Below are 23,318 nucleotides of genomic sequence, written 5' to 3'. Positions count from 1 at the left end.
CCAGAACCTGGTTGCAGGATGCAGGGCCTGAGGCCTGTAGAGCACAGGCAGACAGACAGACAGGGCGCTCTCTAGATGCCGGCCATGGGTGAAGAGAGTGACCCTCGTGATCACCCTCTTATATAGGGGGTATGACAATTATGGGATGGGATACTTCTGTTGGTCAGTTCTAGTCACCTGTTCCATCCACCCCTGCTCAAACAAGCCCCTCTCACAACGGAACGTGGGAAAACTTATCAGTCTTTCTTGGCTACCATAGTAATAATTCTAAACACGAGCTTCTTCAACATTCTGTTGGTCTCTTATCAGCACTGAGTACAGCATCCGAGGAATAATGTGCAGGCTAAAACTCAGAAAAGTACAGCCACCTAGAAGAACTTAAGCTGAAAGAAAAAAATCGCTAAAAGAGAACTGGTCTTTTTTTAACAAAACCAGGACACCAGGGGAGGTTTAGATTGGATATTAGGAAAAAAAAAAACATTCACAGAAAGGGTTGCAAAGCAGTGGAACAGGCTGCCCACGGAAGTGGTTGAGTCACCATTCCTGGGGGTGTTTAAAAGATGTGTAGATGAGGTTCCTAGGGACATGGTTTTGTGCCAGTGTTGGGTTAATGGCTGGACTCGATGATCTTGATGGTCTCTTCCAACCAAAATGATTTTATGATTCTATGAAAAGGCAAGTACTGCTGCTGTTGGTCCTCAAGCATCCCGATGGCTGGTTGGCAATACCAGGCAGAGGCACATGGAGTGTTGGTGTGTGGCTCCTCCACATGCACCACAAGTCCAGGGAAGAAGATGGGGAACTGTGCTCTGTGCTGAACTGGGCCGAGCATGTTATCAGGAATGGGCTGCCTGCTGGGGACAGCCACAACATGCTTCATTTCCATGACTCTGCATAATCACCAAAGGTTGAAAAGTCCAGTGGCATGTTGGTTCAGTTTCAGAAAGGGGAAATACAAGAAATGAGGAAACGTGGATAAAATTAATCTAAAAGAAGCAGCATGGTCACAGTGTCCAGCAACCTTGCAAAGATTTAAAGTAGCCTTTCAGGGATCCTGGTACCTAAAGGTAGAGAGGAACAAGCAGCACTAACCACCAGGCCAGAGGTTATTTGACACAGAGAGGACCTTCAAAGAGGTGAAGTCATTTATAGATGACAAAAAATAGTATCAGGCAGATAAGATGTAAAAGCTCAATAAGATGAAGAAAAAAGAGAGCAAAGAACAGCCAGTAGAAGCAGTCAGCAGTCCTTTTTGCAAACACATAAAGAGCTTCAAATCTGCCATGAAGTCCGTAGGGTTGACAGGAGAGCATGTTCTCGTAACAGGGGAAGGATATCCCCTATGGTGACAAGTTTGCTGCAAAACGAGGTTTAAATGCCAGTACAGTGCGAGATTTGTGGCAAAATGGGACAGGTGCGTGGCAGTATGCCTGGACCTTGACATCACAGCAGGATGCAGCTCCCTGCCTACACTCTGCTGAAATACACCCTGCTGAAATACGCCCTGCCTAAATACACCCTCCGCAGCCTCCCAGCTGTGCCAGGTCTACTGGCTGCATTCTGCAGCAGATGACATGGGGGAGACAGTGGGACCTACCAAACCAAGAAGCCCAGGGACACCTGTGTCCTGTCTTACTGCAAATAAGCTAAAGCTTTGTGGCTTTGGGTTTGCTTTGTGTGACCAGAGCATGTAGCTGCTGGACGTGCTGGGGAAGGTGGCACCACCTTGCAACAGTGCTCATCTTCTGTGCAAGAGCCTGGGTTATGCTCAGGGCTGGATTTTTCTGGTGTGGAGCAAGGGGAAGTGTGAAGAGTGAGAGAGCAAGAGGGCTTCCTGGCAACTGCTTGGGGCACACTTCCTCATGGTTTTTGAGGTTTCAGATGGGGTAATGAAGGGCTTTTGTAGATGCCATGTACTGCTAATATAGGAGCTGACCATGGTTGTGCTGGAAGTGGTGAACAGAGGGACAGGGGATGTGATTGGTTTAGTTCTTTTTAATATATGAAATTTCCCTACTCATTTTCCAAAGATGCTCCAAATTAGGAACCTACTCCTACTGAGATGGCTTGCTTTCACAGCCCTTCGATTATTTCTTGAAAGACCCAGCAGCACCAAGGGGCAGGGAGAGGTCCCGCCCGAGTTGCTGCTGCTGTTGGAGGCAGAAGAGCCATTGCTTCTCCCCACCCCACAAACCTCCCACGCAAGGCAGAGCACAACCACCTCCCAGCTACCTTCTGGGCGGTGTCCTGCTGCAATGCATGGTCCTGACTGTGCACTTGCAGCCCCAGGGCACTTTGGCCAGGGCAAGTGTGTTTGGGTATCGGTAACTCTCCATGGGTCAGCTTCTTATCTAAGCGAAGTAAATAAGAAGGCTGGTTCCTAGGGGGAACCAGTGGTCCTACCAGTTCTGTTGTACAAAGAGATGAAGCACAGGTAAGGGAGAAGAGGCTGAAATGGCCTTTCTGAGCACAGGAGGGCACAAGAAAGGTTGCTGGGCAGACTCCAGCTCTGTCCTTGAGAGGTGAAAGACTGCCGGAGCATTCACCCTCAAGCACCATAATTGCAGAAGGAAATAAAGCATGACTTCTGCCATGTTTTGCTCATGGTCAGATTTTTTGGGGAGGCTGGGGAGTGTGTATCTGGACAGGGCCACCCCATGCTGGTCTGTGCAGTGCTGCCAAGTAAAGGTGTTGCAGGGTGCCCCAATCCAGTGGAGGATGTGCATCAGCAGAAAGCGGAGCCTGATCCCAGGCTTGGGAGCACTGGCCCTTGCTGAAGAACACAATAAAGAGGAAGGACACCACAAGGAGCTGCAGCCCTGCTGCAAAGCCTCAGAGAATATTTCAGGGCTTGTGTTTCTCCCAGCTGTGTATTTCAGCTGGAATGCAGACCAAGTACATCCAGTAAGGGCTGCTGAGTGGCTGGGGAAGCTGAAGCACAAATTCACCAACTCCTGCTCTGTGCCACCTCTGGTGGTCCAGTCTGCTGCCATGGCCAGTGCCACCAACCTCCAGCTGCAGAGAGGGACTCACTGGCAGCCCTTTCCTTGCTCACTGCCATGTCTGTGCCACCTTCTCACCCCTTCATGGTCATTCCCACTCCCAGCATGTGTTGGTAACACAACCTGCTACAGCACTGCGGCTCCACGTCCCCAGTGTTTTCGGCAGCTTCTTCCCAAGCATCTGATTTCCTGCCCATGGCAGGCACTACCAGGTAATTAAGATCATGAGCGCACTTCAGAAGCCCTTTTTATCACAGTACTTATCAGGCAGTAACAAGGTGATGGTCACCCTGAAGTAGTCTCTGCTTGACTTCACCATGTGAATGTGGAAGCTACATCTTCCTGCAAAACCCTAGTCATGAACCAGCACAGTTCATAAATAACAATAGAATTATAGAATAGTTAGGGTTGGAAGGGACCTCCAAAGCTTATCTAGTCCAGCCACTGGCAATCAGCAGGAACATCTTCAACTAGATCAGGTTGCTCAGAGCCCCATCTAGGCTGGCCTTGTATGTCTCCAGGGATGGGGCATTGACCACCTCTCTGGGCAACCTGTGCCAGTGTTTCACCACTCTCACTGTAAAAAGTTTCTTCCTCATGTCTAGGTTGAATCTATCCTCCTTTAATCTAAAACTATCACTACTTGAATTACTGCAACAGGCCCTGCAGAAAAGTCTGTCCCCATCTTTCGTATAGAACCCTTTTAAGTACTGAAGAGCCACAATAAGGTCTCCACATAGCCTTCTCTTCTCCAGGCTGAACACCCCAGCTCTCTCAGCCTGTCCTCACAACAGCTGTTCCAGCCCTCGGATCACTTCTGTTACTCCTCTGGCCCCTCTCCAACAGGTCCGTGTCTGTCCTGTACTGAGGGCTCCAGAGCTGGACACAGGACTCCAGGTGGGGTCTCACTGGAGCAGAGCAGAGGGGCAGAATCACCTCCTTCCACCTGCTGGACACGCTCCTTGTGATGCAGCCCAAGATACAATTGGCCTTCTGGGCTGCAAGCGCACATCACCGGTCACATCCAGCTTTTAATCCACCAGCACCCCCAAGTCCTTCTTGGCAGGGCTGCTCTCAATCAGGTTCATGACCGCTTGGGGAACTTGAACATACCTAAGGATATGGGACCTGCCAACATGCATCCCAGAGTCCTGAAGGAATGATGTAGTTGCAAAACCACTCTCCATGGTATTTGAGAAGCTTGTGGCAGCCAGGTGAAGTCCCTGGTGATGGGAAAAAGTGAAACATCACATGCATTTTTTAAAAGTGTGGAAAGCAGGACCCCAGGAACTACCAACCTGTCAGCCCCACCTCTGTGAGACAGAGTTAATTTTCTTCACAGCTAGGACCACTGAGATCTCTTCCAGGAGAGGAGACAACCCAGCTGCTGTGGCTAGTAGCTGCTCCTTCCACAAAGCCTGAAAACTGTGGTTCTCAGATGAGAGATCAGAGAGCAACAAGACTGCAAAAGGGGCGTGAAGTTGCCCTGGTGCACAGAAGAGAACGAAAGCAGCACTGACACTGGCGGAATTTCCCTCTCCAATGAGGAAGCCTCTTGCACCATATGTGATTTCTCTGCGTGGCTGTTTCCTTTCTGTCCTCACAACTCTTGTAATCAGACTGGTGTGCTGTGAGGCAGCCACTGGGGCTGAGACCTCAGTCCTGCCCCAGGTGCATAAGCAAACATGGACTTACGATGGACATTTCTCCTGGTCCTCATGCTTCTGCTGGCAGTGACGGAGCAGGAAGAGCCAGACCTGCGTGTCTCCGGAGAACCTCCAGAAACAGGTAAGAAGTGCTCACTCCTCTCCCTGCAAAAGGTTTTGCTGCTCTCCTAATGCAAGGTTGCTGTGTATCTTTACCACATGCAGGGTGCAGTAGCTTTACCAGAGAGAAATTGAGCTAATAGCCATACCAGGGCTCAAGACACTCAAGTATCAGCTGGGTTGTGGTGGGATGGAGAGCAGCAAGCCTTGGTGTGCTGAGAAAGCCTTCACAGGGGCCGTATCATTCCTCTGTGGAGGGGGCAGTGTCCCTGGGGGCAGCAGTTAGCCATCTCTCCTTGCACAGATGCCGTGTCCTCAGTGTAGTGGATATGGGTGCTGGTGCTGAACAAAAACCTTTGAAGCCATGAGCTGAGCCCCGGTGTATCCAGGAGACCCCAGAGGAATTATACGGTGCTGGGACTGCTTTTTAATGGGCTTCCTTGGTGCCAGAATTCCAGGGCAGCCCCAGGGCCGGGCTCTTCCTATGCAGGCTGCACACTTCCATCCTGGCAGAGTCAGTTAGTGGGTATCTGCAGGCTCACATGTTATCTGACCTCCCAGGAGGCAGGTGAATCAGTGCCATGCAGCACTGTCAGGGATCTGAGCTGTGGTTCATGGGCTGTGATTTTGCATTGGTCTTCATCTCTCTGAATTGGAGTATTTCTTTAAACTCATCTTGCTGGGGTTAGGTGATGAAAATCATTACACTAACTTCTACTCATATTGTCCTGACTTGCTGCAGGGATGCACCTGGGCTGGTAGAGGCTAGAGAAACCTGCTGATTAAGGACCCTGGCTATGACAGAGGCCAGGGAATTGGACCAGGATCTTTAGTTGCTGATGTAAAACTCTTGTCAGGGTCAGTACTGTGTGATATGGACTATAGGAGCCCATTCTCAGGGTAATGTGTCACCGTGGTTGCAGGGAGCATAAGCACAGAACACTGTCACTCAAAAACTGAGGGCTAAAACTGCAACAGAGGATATTATCCTGCCCAGAGTAGCTTCCCCTTGCCCAGATCCCTCACTGAAGATGTCCTCCCAGGTTAGTGTGTGCAACAGTACCCAAGTATGGTGCGGCCCTCTGTCTTGTTCGCATGGTGCTCACTAAGGCCAGGATCTGGCCATATCTTGCATGGTAGGATGCAGCGGGGACCTGGTGGCCAGCAGACCCTTGTCACGTTCTGTACATCTTGGTCACTGAGCCAACCCTGAAGAACCCTGGGGCTGCCTGCAGCAGAGATTTTATTGCTGAGTTTGCACCTTGGTATTTGTGTAAAGCGGAACCAACACAAAAACATTCGTCAGCTGCACCCAGCAGCGCAGGCAGCCCTGCCTGCACCCGCAGCACGTGAGCTCAGTCCATCCAAGGACCTGTGCCAAAGTCCACACCTCATGGATCAGGGACCTTCCCTTGCTGAGAGACAGGACAAGGCGGGTGACCAGGATAGAGCAGGAGGATTCAACCCATCTGTTAGTGTGGAACAGGCCTCTGTGGGGCGGACAGTGGCAATGGGGCAGGGTAAAGCTGTTGGGCAGAGGTGGGGAACATGGGAACAAGACATGACCCAAGCGTCCCACTTCCCAGGCATCCCTGAGCAGGTCCCATGACCCTGGCAGATGTAGGGTACAATCCATGAGGCAGAACAGCCCAGTGGGAACAGTGGACAAACTTCCTGCTTCATATTGCTCTCCCTTTCCATGCACTCACAAAGACCCTCACACTGGAGGGGCCAGGGTACCAGTCACTGTGGGGCTGTCTCTGTTCAGCAGGGCTCCTGTATGCCAAAACCACTGGGCCACCTTCCCCCACTTGCCCCATCCCCAGCACTGAGGGCCGGCAGCGCCAGCTCCTGAAGAGCTACAATAATTCTCGGGAAGCACCGTGGGCCACAGACTCAGCAATTGCCAAGGAAATAAAGGCAGATGGCAGAGTCATGTCCCAGCATTGGGTAGGCAAGGTGGGGGTGAACACGGTGCTAGTGGGGTCACACATGGTGCTGCCAGGAGCCTGGGTAACAGCAGAGCAGCTGCAGGCAGAGGATGTGGTTGGTGCCTGCGGTATGAGTGTGAGCCAGCACAGTAGTGCTGCTCTGCACACCCCGTCACCAGGACACCGTGCACTGAGCAGGGTGCATTGTTTCGTTGCCCTATTGTCACCTTATTGTCTTGCTGTGCTCCTCTCAGAGGGATTTTCTCTCTCCTGAGATGCCTCGCCTGTGTGAAAGCTGCATCTCCTTACAGTCCCCGTGTGCCTGGGAGGCAGGTGGAGAAGCTTCTAGGGGGTGATTCCCCTGCAGAGTCAGAGACCATGATCCAGGCTGGCCCTGGTTCCTTTCCCATCAGTCTTGCTTGACATTATGCAGTGATTTAGTGGCAGATTTTGAAGCCCTAGCTGGAAGACTATCTGTAATGCCTGGTGAGTGGGAGAGTGCTAGGTGAAATAAGGCCACACTCAATCGGAAAGGTTTTGTGTTAGTGGGGCTCGAATTTCCAACAGTACCTAGAAAAAATGCTGTGGGGGTCACAAACACTAAGAGATGCTGTGGAGGAGCGCCTTGGGGCTGGACAGCCTTTGGACTGTGAGGTGAGTGCTCCACCGTGCTTCCCCTTCCCATTACCAGAGTACAGCGAGGATTCAGGAAACAAGTGTTTCACCTCCTGTTCTTAAAACTCTGTCAGATGCCCTTTTGCATGGCAAAACAGTGCAGGTGAAAGTGCCACCATTGCCCTGCTGTCCTCACAGTGCTTGCTTTGCCACCTCCTTTCCCTGGCACTGCTCCCACCCTGAGCCCCTTCCCCACCCTCACTTTGCTCGTTACTTTTAAAGACCCACTCAGCAGCCTTGGTTGCTTGCAACGAATACAGAGATGCTTTAAGAACCGTGAGTGTCTTCTTGGTGGTTTGCAATACCACTCTTCACTGGTGGAAATGGTGCTTGCTCTTCCTAGCTCCTCTCAGCAAGCACAGGGCATCAAATGCAGCAGGACTCCAGCATGCTTTGCTGTCACCTCTGTTAGGTGCTGAACTGCCATGAGAAAAGGGTTGAACTTTGCCTGCTCCTCCTTAGATTTCACCTGGTCTTTTATTCTTTGTGATAATATAATGTAAGAAAGTACATCTTTTGCTGGTAAGCAAAGGGCTGAACCCAGGACCTTGACCTGAATAACCAGCATAGCTCTTTCTCCTTTCTCCTGATCCTCTGTGACTTCTGCTTCTAGGGCATGCTGGGGCTTTGTTTTGCCTGCCAGACTCATAACCCTTTTGCAGAAGGGACAGGCAGTACAGATATTTCTGTAAAATGCTTTCTATATTCATGTGTATTAAACAATATTAACAAGGAGGTTATTCATTCAAAACCATAAACGAAAAACAAACAACAACAAAACACACACACATATAAAAAAAAAAAAAAAAAAAAAAAAAAAAAGGAACAAGCCAGAACAAAGCCAGAACAGTTAATCTCTGACTATATGAGACAAATAGACTAACCTTTTGTTACCACTCCTGCCTAGCCATTCAGCATTCTCCACTTCGCAGTGAGCACACATTGCATGTTATCAGAAGTGCCTATTTGTTCACATCTACACCATATTTTCCATGCTGAAATTTCACTTGTCTCAGCCTTTTTCTTATAGGTGGGGGTGGAGGGCCTGTGGGTGGTTCTCTGCATACCATGGTGCAGGGTAAAAAACAGTGTCTGATGACTGTATTTTTACCCTCCCGGATGCCGTTAGGCCCTACAACGTTAGAAGATGAACATTTCTTTCCCCTTTCTGAGCACCCTCCCTTCTCCAGCAGTGCCCTGTGCCCCCACGCACAGGGGTGTGCATCCGTCTCCTTCGCACAGATGGTGAGCCCCAGCCTGGTGAGACTGCAGCAGATTTGATACCCTCTGACTCATGTGTGCCATGCAGCTTCCCATGGCCACCACCAAACCACACAAACAGCCACCCTGGGTTAGAGAAAAGGCTCCTTTGCTCACACAAGCTCTTTTCCCATGCAAATGTTACCAAGTGGTTGGGGATGGAGTGTAAGAAAGAGGCTGAGGACAGAGGTGTTGGTCCCCTAATCTGTACATCTCTATTGCACTCAGCAGTCATAGATTAGCTTCTCTCAGTGAGTCCCAAGTGGTAACCAGATGCCTGCTTATTGGAGAGGTGAGGCTGAACTGGGTTTTATTCAGCGATGTTCTTGAGGTTAAAAAAGACATGGACTGAAAGTGTCTTCTCTTCCCCTTTCAGTGGGGAAGCAGAGACTTCTAGGTTTACCCTCAAGCAATCACTAGAAACGCCACCAAAAAGGGCTCTGAGCAGCTACAGAAGCCTGAATGCAGATGGTCTTGGTGCTGTAACACCTTGCATGTCTTCAGCTCCTCGTCAGTGGCAGGGTGGGGGTAGGAGAGAAGCTCTGGAGGGGTTGTGGTGGCACGGGTGCTGCTATGAGAACACCCTGCAAACAGGAGGCAAATAGACTTCGGCAGCACCCCAGGCTGTCTCACTGCTGTACACGACCCCTCTGGAAGGCAAGCAAGCTCTTTTTGTCATACCCTTCCTTCTGCCTGACAGTGTTAGCTCCCGGGCTAATTTCGGAGGTTGGCGCACTCCCCTACAGAAGCACTCTCCAGGCTCTGGCTCCTCTGAGGCTGGGGATGAGCTGTGGGGCCTGTCTGCCTTTTCTGATCTCTCCCACCCAGCCCCTAGGCACTGACTAGCGTGGTCCATGTCCAGCCTTGGTCTGGGTGCTGTGTTAGCCCCTGCCTGTCCCATGCATGAGGACAACAGGCCCACATCTGCCAAGCCAAAGTGCACAGGGGAGCCTATGGAGAAGAAAAAAGGGGGCCAAATGACCCCACAGCTCAGAGGGGACAGACATCCTGCTGGTGGCTGGGGGCTCTGTAGGCACAGCCAGGTACAGGGAGGGAGCAAAGAATGCTCCCCAATCTAACCCTTGTGCCCAAAGGGCAGACGTGGCCCCTGACACACCGCTGGCGCATGTGCAGCCTTTGCAGAAGCACAGTTCAGCCCTGTGTCCTTGCCTGATGCCACACTGGAAACCACAATGGATCACAGCAGGAGCCCACCACTCCCTCCTAGCAGACATGGTCAGGAGGACAGAGGAAGCCCTGGAACAAAAACTGCGCCTCTGCCAGGCCCATTTCACCTGAAAAAAAGGAAAGGGGAAAAGATACCAATGTCTCTGGCAAACAATTAGGGATGGCAAATGCCAAGGTTTAAGATAAGTGATTTACTAGAGTCCTGATGAAGGTGGCCAGCCTAGTCAGAAATGTGTGGCTGTTGTGCCAACTCTGTCCAAGGGATTCCATCACACATACTTCCAGCCTGGGAGCCTTACAAAGCACGTATTTACTTGTAATTCAGTCAATTGCCCATAACCAAGGCAATCAATCCTAAGTGCCTGTCAACAGCTGTTTCATTGTGCAGAAGCTTCACCTTTTAGTAAAGGAAAAAAAAAAATCATAAACTTTAAACAAAGACTATTTCTCCTTTGTACTACAGTAAGCCTGCACTGTATTACATCTCTGAAGCAGCAACTGTAAGATATGGTGTTTTTAAATGTAGTGTTACCCTTGGCTTCTGTAAGGAGGCACCACACAGGGTCAAAACCCTCCAGAGAGGGTCATTTATAGTTGCATCAGCATCAAATGCTTTGCTACGTGAAGGGCACTAAAAGTTTCATTGCAAGGCTCAAAGAGGGCTGGGAGCAAGGCAGAACGGCACACAGCTGCAGCCACCCCTCCCAGCAGAGCATCGGTGGTTGTAGGAAGACACGTCCAAGATATCTCTTGAAACCTGCACCTGCATCAGCAGTTCACACATCCCTCCTGAATTTCCCTCCTGGGATACTGGCGTGTCCTGTGCTTCTGGTGAGTTTTGTGTCACTGCAAGGACTGTAACAGCTACCAGGAGATACAGAAGCACTCACAAAAGGGAAAGCAACCAGGGCCCCTTGCACTTAAGGTAAAGACTTGGACAGTCTGGGAGAGGCCAGCCATGCCCATGAGCACTCGCAGCCCCCTCGGCTCTTAGGGCTGTCCCCACTGGACTGTCACCCAGGAGGTGCTGAGGCACGACCATGTAATGGAGGGTCTGATGTCAGCTGAGGACCCCAGGATGACATCCCAGGGTGACACGGGGCTGTGCTTACCCTCGCAGGTGGTTGTCTCATTCCACAAGATTTGCGTCCCGCCGGAAATGCACCTGATCTGGGAGACTGATGGCACATACTCCCCAGCTCCCCATACTCCCCATAAACCCCAGAAGGGGTTTCATTCCCTCAAACCACTTCTTGCTTGAGGTCAGGCCCTGAAAACCTCTTCTCCAACAACAATTGTTCATATTATTCTGCTGTGACCCTAAGATGGAAGGATCCCCATCAATTAGTAAGCTTTGTACAAGCATGATTTTAGGCCCTGAAATGCAAAATGAAACACTGGAAATGCCTTCACGAGTAGCTCTCACCTGCCTGAAACAATTGCTCCTCAATTTGCCAGTCTGGTGGGATTTTATTCCATTTGTTTGGCAGGGGCTTTATTCTGGCTGAAATGGTGCGGTTGTTGTGGTCTGTTGGCCTGCTGCACAAGGAGTGCAGAGCAATCATGGTTTCATGGTGAGTTTCAATGCCATTTCGGTGTGTTGGGAAGCAGTGCAAACTCACTGTGCCTGCCTGGCTGCAACCCAGTTACTCTGGACAATGTTTGGGTACCTCCAGCTGAATTTGCTGGATGAAGAGAGCACACAGAGAAGTACATTTCTTATTACATGATGACTGGTATCTGCTCAGAGGCTAGAGACTCAGATTAGTGCCCTGCAGAAATACAGCAGCAATCCTGTCTAGAAACTGATGGAAAATGAAAATGTACTTCCATCAGTTGTCCAACCTACATGTTGCAGAATGCGACTAAACATGCAGCTGGTTAAATACGTACCTGCAGTCCCTGTCAACTCCATTCTGCCAACCCAGATGTGGGGGTGTTACCCCTCCTGGGTGAGGATGGGAGGGATATGGGACAGGAGTTACCCTTTCCTAGAGCCAGTGGGGATTTGGGGCAAGGGATGGAGAGAAGAAAATAACAAGTGTAGCCTGCAGAGCAAATGAATTGGTACAAGAGTGAGCTTTTTGCTGCAAGTAAGTGTGCACATGGGTGTGAGCAGGTAGTGCCCAGCAGGATGACAGGAACGTAGGTGAGTGGTGCCAGCAGAGACTCTGTGGGGCTGGTGCACTCCCACAGCCCCTGTCTTTGGGAGAGAGAGCACAGGAAAAGGCAGCATCCTCCAGATGGCTGGATCCCACTGGCTGGGATCCCTCCACATGTGTGGGTGGGAAGGAGGGCTTGCAGGCAACCCTCCTGCACTGCACCTGAGGCTGCAAGGAGGGTTAATGCACCCGGGGTCTGGGGGCTCATCCTGGGAGGTGCTCATCTCTGCCACCTCTCTGAGTGAGGAGGACCAGGACCCCTCTGGATGAGGCCTCCTCACCGCTGAGGATGCTGCCAGAGTCCAGTGATCCTCAAGGCTTTCCCTCATGGCCTCTGCACACAGGAGGATGTAAACCTCCCTCCAAGTGGGACCCCAAGCTGCAGTTTACCCCAAACCAGAGCGGCTACGCTGTGAATGATTTGGTGCAGCTGAGCTGTGCTGGGGAGTATGTGCCATCGGTCCCCCAGGTCAGATGCATTTCCAGTGGGACGCAGACCTTGTGGAATGAGACAGCCACCTGTGAGTGTAAGCACAGCCCCATGTCACCTGGGATGTCATCCTGGGGTCCTCAGCTGACATCAGACCCTCCATGACATGGTCATGCCTCAGCACCTCCTGGGTGACAGTCCAGGAACTGGGGACCTGGATGCCTCAGCTTTCCCCCTGTCCTGGAAGTGCTGGGCCACCTTTTATCTCAGCACCTTGCTGCGGGCAGCTGCTGGAGTCTGAGCTCCTGTGAAGGAGTTCAGATGGGAGAACAAGGGTCATGGTACTGGCAGCTACTGTAAGACCCACACCTTCATACAGTGCCTGGTTGTATGGTCAAGGTGACAGGAGTGGAAAGACTTCTGTGTGAAGGCTGGGCAGTAGCCCATTCCCAAATGAAGCCTGAGTGAGAAAGCCTACACATCTCTAGGGATAGATGGAACAGCACTTGGGGTGGCCTGCACCCAATCTTAACTCTACTCTGGGCTGCAGGAGAGGGATTTGGAGTTGAGTTAGTGGTAACCAAAGAAGCTGGACACTGTCAAATCCATGGTAATAGACCCCACAGCAGGCCTCTTCCCATCCTCTTACATCCACCCTTTCTCCTCTGTGCAGAAGGATGCCAGCAGCCCCAGTGGGACTCAAGGCTCCACTTTACCCCAAACCAGAACTTCTATGGGCTCAATGAAGAGGTGACACTGAGCTGCTTTGTGGAAGACTCCCCTCCCCTTGCTGTGATCAGATGTGCAAAAGGGATGACTCCAGGTTGGAAGAATGCTTGGGAGGTGAAGGACAATAAGGACATGTGGCATGAGGTGGCAGAGACCCTCACCTGCACCACAGGTAAGTGGAGAACTGTAGGTCTCCATTGCAAAATGAGGGGGGGATCTGCATATCTGTATCTGTGAGGTGCCTGGGCCAAAGCTCAGACATGGGTCCCAGGTGGGAGCAGCCTCCAAGATGGGGAGGGACAGAAGCCTTCAGTGTGGGACAGGGTTTCTCACTGCCCCTCTGTCTCCTCCTTGACTATTCCAGAGTTGCAGGCCATAGGGAAGCTGGAGGAGGCCAGACCCTGCCTCTCAGTTCTCCTGTCTCCCAGTGTCCTATATGACCACCTTGCCCAGGCTCACACTCCTTTCCTGCACTTGGGCCCCTGAGTTTCCTCTGGGTGTTCAATGCTGAAACCACAGTCAGTATCACAGTATCACAGTATGTTTGGGATTGGAAGGGACCTTAGAAGATCATCTAGTCCAATCCCCCAATCCCCCAGTCATGGGTCAGTCTCAGCCCCTCCTGCCTTCTGCATCCCCTGTCCCCGAGATGGTATCTCAGACTTTCTCCGTGCAGGAAGGTGCCCAGAACCCCAGTGGGATGAACGACTTCGGTTTTCACCAAACAGAAGAAATTACCGAGAGAATGAAGAGCTGAACCTGACCTGTCCGGGAGCTCTGAAGCCATCCTTGCCCAAGGTCAAATGTGCAAAGCAATTCCTGACAGTGAAGTATGGAGAACCAGTCTATGGAGAAACCTGGTGGGGCAGGAACAACACAGGTGCCTGGATACCCATTGAGAGGGCCCTAGAGTGTATTGGTAAGTGAGGCAGCAGCAACTCTGCTATGTCCCCTCTCTACCTTCACCCTCGATAGCTCGTTGTGACGTTGCCCCACTGAGCAGCAGGCACAACACAGTCCCTCCTTCATGCTGTGCTGCCCCTGCAAACTGTTGAAGAGGACAGCCCAGGCAGGTGATGAGACAAGGTAATGCCAGCCAGGCAAGCCAGCAACTCCTGCAGTGTTTTCTGGGCAGAAGAGGAGAGTCACAGTATCACAGTATCACAGTATGTTTGGGATTGGAAGAGACCTCAGAAGATCATCTAGTCCAATCCCCCTGCTGGAGCAGGAACACCTAGGTGAGGTCGCACAGGAACATGTCCAGGCGGGTTTTGAATGTCTCCAGAGAAGGAGACTCCACAACTTCCCTGGGCAGCCTGTTCCAGTGTCTGTCACCCTTACTGAGAAGAAGTTTCATCTCAAATTTAAGTGGAACCTCTTGTGTTCCAGCTTGATCCCATTACCCCTTGTCCTATCATTGTTTGCCACCGAGAAGAGCCTGGCTCCATCCTCATGGCACTCACCCTTTATATATTTATAAACATTAATAAGGTCCCCCCTTAGTCTGCTCTTCTCCAAACTAAAGAGACCCAGCTCCCTCAGCCTTTCTTCATAAGGGAGGTGCTCCACTCCCTTAATCATCTTCGTTGCCCTACGCTGGACCCTCTCCAGCAGTTCCCTGTCCTTCTTGAACTGAGGGGCCCAGAACTGGACACAATATTCCAGATGTGGTCTCACCAGGGCGGAGTAGAGGGGAAGGAGGACCTCTCTTGATCTACTAACCACCCCCCTTCTAATACACCCCAGGATGCCATTGGCCTTCCTGGCCACAAGGGCACAGTGCTGGCTCATGGTCATCCTGTTGTTCACCAGGACCCCCAGGTCCCTTTCCCCTACACTGCTCTCTAATATGTAATGTCCCAACCTATACTGGAACCTGGGGTTGTTCCTGCCCAGATGCAGGACTCCACACTTTCCCTTGTTAAATTTCATTAGGTTATTCCCCGCCCAACTCTCCAGCCTGTCCAGGTCCCGCTGGTCCTCTCCCAAAAAGACTCACTGAGGTGTCATGTCCTGACAGATGGATGTTTCTCCTTCCTTCTCCTGTCAGCAGCTGGAGGGATTGCTGTGGATTGCTGATACCCCACCACCTACCTCTACCCTGCCTTGTCACCTCCCAGTCCAACTAACACCCACTTTCACCTCTGCCAGAAATGTGCCAAAGGCCCCAGTGGGACACAAGGCTGGAGCTAACACCAGATCAGGAGAATTACAAGAAGAACGAAGAAGTGATGCTGAGATGCCCTGAGGGTTTACAGCTGTCCTTCACCAAAATCATATGTTCAGCCATAGTCCAGGACTACAGTAATAGGAAAGCTGTATACAAAGAAATTTGGTATGGAATGGGCATACATGACTGGATCTTCATTCAATCCAACGTGGAGTGCCTCGGTAAGAAGGGCATCAGGAGCTCTCCTGGCTGCCCCACTCTACCCTTCTTGAGCAGGGGAGAGCAGGCTGTGTGTGCACAGGGGGTTTTGGGTGCTCTGCCTGCCTGGGGAAATGGCAGGTGCTGCTGAAGGCCACGTTGAGGCATCCCCTGAGCCTGCCCTGTGCTTGTCCCAGGGCTTCATCAGAACCTTGGTGGGGATGTGTCTGGTGCCAGGCTCAGTCCCTGAGGGTCCTGCCAGGAAGGGTCTGTGGGATCAGGGTTGGGACAGTGACCAGAGTTGCCCATACCAGGCCAGGGCAGAGTGCTGGGTGTGCAGATCTCCAGCATGTGATTCATGGATGGAATGGAGGTTCCTGGTGAAGGTACCAACTGTGGGGCTTGGTCAGCCATTGGCATTGGGCTAGAGGCTGTGGGGGACTAGAGGCAGGAGCAATGCCCTCCCTCAGGCAATGGAGATGTGGGGCTGCCCCAGGCAGGGACAGAGCTGTACTGAGTGTGGGGACGGCTGTGCAGGGGCAGCCCAGGGCTGGGTGGAGCTGGACAGGGAGAGACAAGGTGGGGAACTGCCTTCTACTGGTGGTGGGGTGTGGCTGAAATTGTTGTGGACAGAAATTGGATGGGGGAGGTTCACAGATGAGTGGTCCTTCATGCTCTGGGTGCACAAGGAGGTACCCCTAGTCACAAGCCTTTCCTATGGGTAATGTCCTAGCACATGGACATGTCTCCTTCCCTCTCTCTTCAGCAGCTGGAGGGGTTGTGGCCAATTGATACCCAGCCTGCCTCCTCTGTCCGAGCTCATCACCTCCCACCCCAAATAACACCCACATTCATCTCTGCCAGAAACATGTCAGAGGCCCCAGTGGGACAGAAAACTCCAGCTGTCACCAAGCCAGGGGAACTACAAGAAGAACGAAGAAGTGATGCTAAGATGCACGGCAGGTTTCCAGCCATCCTTCACCAAAATCAAATGTTCAAGTGAAGACCAGCACAACAGTTCAGAGAAACATGTATACAGAGGAGTTTGGCTTGGAATGGAGAGCAGAGGTGGCTGGATCCCCATTCAGTCTGGCGTGGAGTGCCTCGGTAAGGAGGGCATTAAGAACTCTGTTGTCTCAGGAGCTCTCCTGGCTGTCCTGCTCTGCACTTACTGAGTAGGGTAGAGCAGGCTGTGTGTGCACAGGAGGCTTTGGGTGCTCTGCCTGCCTGGGGAAATGGTATGTGTTGCTGAAGGCCACGTTGAGGCATCCCCTGAGCCTGCCCTGTGCTTGTCCCAGGGCTCCAGCAGAGCCTTGGTGGGGATGTGTCTGGTGCCAGGCTCATTCCCTGAAGGGTCTGTGGGATCAGGGTTGGGACAGTGGCCAGAGCTGCCCATGCCAGGCCAGGGCAGAGTGCTGGGTGTGCAGGGCTCCTGCCTGTGATTCATGGATGGTTGGAAGGTTCCTGGTGGAGGTACCAAATGTGAGGCCCTGCAGAAGGGTGTGAAGGCATGGGGCAGGATCCAGAGCCAGTACTGAGGTGCACACAGAGGTGCCCTGGTCCTTGCTGTCCCTCCAGATGCCACACCAGAGTGCACAGATCTGCTCGCCCCCTGCCTGCCCATGCAGGTGAGGGGCCCTGGGGAGATCTCCTGCAGCCCTAGGAGCTGGAGTGGCAGTGACTGAAGGGAGCCCGAGTGCCTGGGACTGGGTCAGCCCTTGGCATCAGGCTAGAGGCTGTGGGGAATTAGAGGCAGGAGCAATGCCCTCCCTCAGGTGATGTGTTTGTGGGGCTGCCTGAGGCAGGGTCAGAGCTGTGCCGGGTGTGGGGACGGCTGTGAAGAGGCTGCCCAGAACTGGGGGAACTGGGCAGGGAGAGACAAGGTGGGGAACTGTGTGCTGCTTGTGGTGTGGGATGGCTTAGAGTGTCCATGGACCGAAGTGGATGGACGGGGAGGTTCACTGATGGCTGGTCCTTCATGCTTTGGGTGCACAAGGAGAGGCCCCTCCTCATAAGCCTTGTTTATGGGTAATGCCAGGCAGATGTTTCTGCTTACCTCTCTCTTCAGTGCCTGGATGATAACTGAGGATTTCCCTGCTACCCCCTGCCCATGCCCATCCTCAGCACCTTTGACCCCAGCTAACACCCACTTTCACCTCTGCCAGAAACATGCCAAAGGCCCTGGTGGGACACCAGACTCCAGCTGGTACCAGACCAGGAGAATTATAAGAAGAATGACCAGGTGACACTAAGCTGCTCTCAGGGTTTGCAGCCATCTGTCACCAGAATCAAATGTTCAAGCAACCTCCAGCCCATCAGCTCTTGGAATCTTCCACACAGAGGAGATTGGATTGGACGGGACAGCAGAGGTGAATGGAAGCACGTTGTGTCCAGTGTGGAGTGCATCGGTAAGGGAGCCATCCGGAGCTCTCCCAGCTTCCCTGCTCTGCCTCAAACTGAATGATTGCTGATATCCGTCCACCCACCCCTGACCCAGCTTTTCACCTCCCACCTCAACTAACACCCACTTTCCCCTCTGCCAGAAATGTGCCAAAGGCCCCGGTGGGACACGAGACTCCAGCTGGTACCAGACCAGGAGAATTATGAGAAGAACAAAAAAGTGATGCTGAGCTGCCCTGAGGGCTTCCAGACACCCTTCACCCATGTCACATGTAGAGGGACAGTCCAGTCCATCAGTAATAGGCAGCCTGTGTACACAGACCAATGGTTTGGTTGGGGCAGCAGAGGTAGAGGGATCCGCATTCGGTACAGCGTGCAGTGCATCGGTAAGGGAGCCATCAGGAGCAGGAGGGTACTTTGCAGGGGCAGGATTCTGGGAATGTGTCAGGGCAAAAATCAAGATGAAGGTCATGGTTTTGCCTTGGGGCCAGTGTCATCAGACTGATGACCTGGAAACAGTTCCAGGATGAAATATGTCCTGTTGTGCTCTCCATGGCACCAAAGGAAGACTCCAGCCACACAGCTCTGGGATGTAAGGGCAGAAGGATGCTTTTGTTCCTCCCTGCGAGCCGTGGTGTAGCCCAGCTGGGGATACACTGTTCTGCCCTTCCCCTTGTTCTCCCTGCCCATGTCCTGATGTTGGACTGAACGGGGGCTGTTGCTTCACTGGGGGAATTGTCTCAAAAGGTCATGTCAAGCCTTTGAGTGCACCATGAGCCCAAACTCCACCGGCTCCCCTTCCTGGAGAGCTGGAGTGACCAATTTCAGCCTCTTGCTTTCCCTCTCTCCTGACTGGGTGGGGAGCAGGGTTGTCTGACTGCAGCATTCTTACAGGGTTCAGGTGGGAAGGGAAGGGAATGACCCTCTTCCAATGTCTCCTTCCTAGACATCCTTCGGGTTGTCCCTGGGACCCTGGAGATTTCCAGCACCAGCATCAAACTGAACTGGACCTGCAGTCTCCCTGACGTGTGCCAGCGCATGCGGGCCAGGTGCCGTTTGGCAAGACCTTTGTCCTCTCCCTGTGAGGCTGAAGAGGTGAAGGGAGAGGAGACACTACAGGGCCAGGAGGGAACATTCACCTGTCCCACTCTGCAGCCCTTCACTGACTACAGTGTCACCATCTCCCTGCCACCCAACACGATCTTGTACATGCAGCTCTTCAGGACAAAAGAAACAGGTATGTGTTCACCTATATGAAATGTAAAGGTGCCCTTTGCCCGGAAGGTCAGCCTGGTCATCTGCTTACAGCAGTGATGGTCTGGGGTTGAGGCTTCTCAGAGCCTGTGGGGCTCAGGGAAAGGGCCTGTCAAAGGCCCTGGAGCAGAGCACGTCCCCTGCTCCCTCATGGGCCGCTGTTGTCCAAAAACCAGGGTTCTTTACCCAGTGTGCATGCAAATGAGCCAAATTTAGCACACAGAAATGAGATATTGTTTATTGCAGAGTTGCACAAGTCTGGATGCTGCACACCAATGCACGCAGCACGGGGAATAAGCAGGAGGAGTTAGAAACCCGTGTTCAATCAGAAGGTTACGATCTAGTGGCAATTACAGAAGCATGGTGAGACAGCTCACATGACTGGAATGTGGTCATGGATGGCTATGTCCTTCTCAGGAAAGACAGGCCAGCCAGGCGTGGTGGTGGAATTGCTCTCTATGTGAGAGAGCAGCTACAATGTACTAAATTCTCCCCAGGAGCGAGTTGAGAGTGTAGGGGTCAGGATCAAGGGGCAGGCTGGCAGGGGTGATACTGTTGTAGGTATCTATTACAGGCCACCAGATCAAGCTGAGGAAGTTGATGAGGCCTTCTATGGGCAGCTGAGAGTGGCCTCACAGTCACAGGCCCTGGTTGTTGTGGGGGATTTTAACTACCCTGATGTTTGCTGGAAGGACCATTCAGCCAGCCAGCCACAGTCCAGGAGGTTCCTCCAGTGCACTGACGATATCTTTCTGATGCAAATGGTGGAGGAGCCGACCAGGAGAGGAGCGCTGCTCGACCTCATCCTCACTAACAAGGAGGGTCTGGTCGAAGCGGTAAAGATTGAGGGCCGCCTGGGTTGCAGTGACCACGAGATGGTGGAGTTCAGCATCTCGTGTGGTAGGACCAGGGCAATAAGTAGAATTGCAACCCTGGACTTTAGCAGGGCTAACTTTGGCCTTTTCAAGCAATTGCTGGGGGAAATCCCATGGGCAAGGCTGCTTGAAGGTTAAGGGGCCCAAGATAGCTGGGTGGCATTCAGAGATTGCTTCTTCCACGCTCAGGATCAGAGCATCCCCACACGCAGGAAGTCAAGGAAGGGAGCCAGGAGGCCTAGGTGGTTGAATAGGGATCTGTTGGGTATGCTCAAGCAGAAGAGGAGAGTTTACAGGTCATGGAAGCAGGGCCTGGCCACTTGGCAGGAATATAAGACTGCTGTTAGAGGATGTAGGAAGGCAGCTAGGATAGCCAAGGCCTCCTTAGAATTAAACCTGGCGAAAGGGGTCAAGGACAGCAAAAAGAGCTTTTTCAAATACATAGCAGATAAAACTAACGCCAGAGGCATGTAGGCCCACTGATGAATGGGGTGGGTGCCCTGGTGGCAGAAGATACAGAGAAGGCAGAATTACTGAATGCCTTCTTTGTCTCTGTCTACTCTGCCGAAGGCTGTCCTGGGGAGCCCTGTACCCCTGAGACCCTGGATGAAGCCAGGTCAATGGAGGAGTTTGCTTTAGTCAATGAGGACTGGGTTAGGAAGCAATTAAGTAGTCTGGACATCCATAAATCCGTGGGTCCAGATGGCACCTGCGGGTGCTGAGGGAGCTGGCTGAAGTCATTGCTGAACTGCTCTCCATCATCTTTGTCAAGTCTTGGGAAATGGGAGAGGTGCCCGAGGATTGGAGGAAAGCAAATGTCACTCCAGGCTTCAAAAAGGGCAAGGAAGAGGACCCGGGTAATTATAGACCGGTCAGCCTCACTTCTGTCCCTGGGAAAGTAATGGAACGGCTTGTCCTTGGTGCTCAAGGCATATCAAGGATAAGAGGGTTATTAGGGGCAGCCAGCATGGCTTTACCAAGGGTAAGTCATGCTTGACGAGCCTCATAGCCTTTTATGAGAATGTAACAAGGTGGATGGGTGATTGCAGAGTGGTGGATGTGGTCTACCTTGACTTCAGCAAAGTGACACAGTCTCCCATAGCATCCTAGTTGCTAAGTTGAGGAGGTGCGGTCTGGACAATAGAGCAGTGAGGTGGATTGCAAACTGCCTTAAGGAGAGAAGCCAGAGAGTGGTAGTCAATGGTGCGGAGTCTAGTTGGAGGCCAGTATCTAGTGGAGTGCCTCAGGGGTCAGTACTGGGGCCAATATTATTCAATATATTCATTAACGATTTAGACGAGGGAACTGAGTGTACTATCAGCAAGTTTGCTGATGACACTAAGCTGGGAGGAGTGGCTGACACGCCAGAAGGCTGTGCTGCCATCCAGCGGGACCTGGACAGGCTGGAGAGTTGGGTGGGGAACAACCTGACGAAATTTAACAAGGGAAAGTGTAGAGTCCTGCATCTGGGCAGGAACAACCCCAGGTTCCAGTATAGGCTGGGGAATGACCTAGAAAGCAGTATAGGGGAAAGGAACCTGGGGGTCCTGGTGGACAGCAGGATGACCATGAGCCAGCACTGTGCCCTTGTGGCCAGGAAGGCCAATGGCATCCTGGGGTGTATTAGAAGGGGGGTGGTTAGTAGATCAAGAGAGGTTCTCCTTCCCCTCTACTCCGCCCTGGTGAGACCACATCTGGAATATTGTGTCCATTTCTGGGCCCCTCAGTTCAAGAAGGACAGAGAACTGCTGGAGAGGGTCCAGAGTAGGGCAACAAAGATGATTAAGGGAGTGGAGCATTTCCCTTATGAAGAAAGGCTGAGGGAGCTGGGTCTCTTTAGTTTGGAGAAGAGGAGGCTAAGGGGAACCTTATTAATGTCTATAAGTATATAAAAGGTGAGTGCCACGAGGATGGAGCCAGGCTCTTCTTGGTGGCAAACAATGATAGGACAAGGGGTAATGGGATCAAGCTGGAACACAAGAGGTTCCAATTAAATTTCAGAAGAAACTTCTTCTCAGTGGGGGTGACAGACACTGGACCAGGCTGCCCAGGGACGTTGTGGAGTCTCCTTCCCTGGAGACATTCAAACCCACCTGGACATATTCCTGTGTGACCTTATCTAGGCGTTTCCTCTCTGGCAGGGGTATTGGACTAGATGATCTTCTGAGGTCCCTTCCAATCCCAAACATACTGTGATACTGTGATACTGTGATGCTCAAATAAAGCCAGCATGCCAGCCAGAAAAGTAACAGTTGTTATATACAAAATCTTATCCTTACTCAGGGCAGTCCTAAAAAGCCTATTGGTTTGCATTTGCTTATGGCATTACATAATCAGTTTAGTGAATAGTGAGCAGTGCCCAACTAAAAGACACTTTATCCAAGAGTTTCAAGATACGCGTTAAAGTGAGATTCAACTAATTATGCCGGCTTCAAAATGTCTGAAGCTGCAAGTCAGTCTCTCTGACTGGGTGTTTTGCAAGTCACTTGTATCTTTGTCAGACTGACCTAAAACTGAAAGGATTTACATATCTTTAGGTTAGTAATTGCAGACAGGATTCATTCTTTTAAGTGCTAACGACAACACCAGGAGCTGCCTGCACACTGCTCTGGGCTCAGCTTCCCCTTGCCCACACCACCTGTGACCCTGTCCTTCTGTGCTTCCAGTGCCAGACAAACTGGAGAAGCTGTGGTTGGAACCCAGCAATGGCTCCCTCATGTGGAAGCCGCTGCCCTCCTGCAAAGGGGAGATCATCGGATACCAGGTACCAGGGGAACAAAGAGCCCCCGTGGTCCCCCTACCTTGCCAGGCACCGCCCTGCCTGGAGCTCTGTGCAGGCAGCCTGGAGAGAGTGGGGAAAGGAAAGTCATGATGAACTGTGGGTTGAAAGAGAACTTCAGGGATCCTCTCGTGGGGGCTGTCACCACAGCACCTGCAGTGCGGCAATATCATACCAGTCACCTGGCATCAGGCTCGTTAGAAATATATACAGCTATCCAAAGGGACGGCATCCCCCTTGCCCTCAGCTCTTCACAGAGGCTTTGTCCTTTGCTTACAGAGGCAGTCACTCTAATGTCTTGAGTGTTGGCTTCAAATTCCTCCTGTTGTCTGCATGGGGTCAAGGCTCCTGCTGGTTCCTCTCTGGGAGCCTTCCACAGCTGGGGCAGGTGCAGAGAAGGGGAGGCTTGCAGGGGTGCTTTGCTCTCTCTGGGTGTGCTGTGGGCAGGTTCCCAGAGGCCAGGTGGGAGCTGCTGCCCTCCAGCTCTGTCTCCTGTTCC

General features: G+C 52.1%; 1 protein-coding gene across 4 annotated transcripts in view; it reads left to right on the top strand.

The window, feature by feature from the left end:
* Nucleotides 1-4,256: 4,256 nt before the first annotated feature.
* Nucleotides 4,257-23,318, top strand: part of LOC309450909 (receptor-type tyrosine-protein phosphatase T-like) — a 31,253-nt gene continuing 12,191 nt past the window's right edge. The window contains exons 1-9 of one of the 4 annotated variants that reach the window (XM_082074119.1): nt 4,257-4,790; nt 13,088-13,315; nt 13,820-14,062; nt 15,295-15,534; nt 16,376-16,618; nt 17,677-17,919; nt 18,055-18,297; nt 18,858-19,148; nt 22,707-22,804. In XM_082074119.1, the coding sequence (XP_081930245.1) occupies nt 4,688-4,790; nt 13,088-13,315; nt 13,820-14,062; nt 15,295-15,534; nt 16,376-16,618; nt 17,677-17,919; nt 18,055-18,297; nt 18,858-19,148; nt 22,707-22,804 (1,932 nt within the window). In that variant the 5' untranslated portion in view covers nt 4,257-4,687. Of the gene's footprint in view, nt 4,791-13,087; nt 13,320-13,819; nt 14,063-15,294; nt 15,535-16,375; nt 16,619-17,676; nt 17,920-18,054; nt 18,298-18,857; nt 19,149-22,706; nt 22,805-23,318 lie in introns of all 4 variants that reach the window. The other 3 variants (XM_082074120.1, XM_082074118.1, XM_082074121.1) reach the window with 3 other exon arrangements.

The sequence above is a fragment of the Streptopelia decaocto genome, assembly GCF_964273445.1.
Source record: "Streptopelia decaocto genome assembly, chromosome: Z".
Lineage (NCBI taxonomy): Eukaryota > Metazoa > Chordata > Aves > Columbiformes > Columbidae > Streptopelia > Streptopelia decaocto.
Note: the sequence above shows the minus strand (reverse complement) of the source record. Positions and strands in the feature narration are given on the sequence as shown.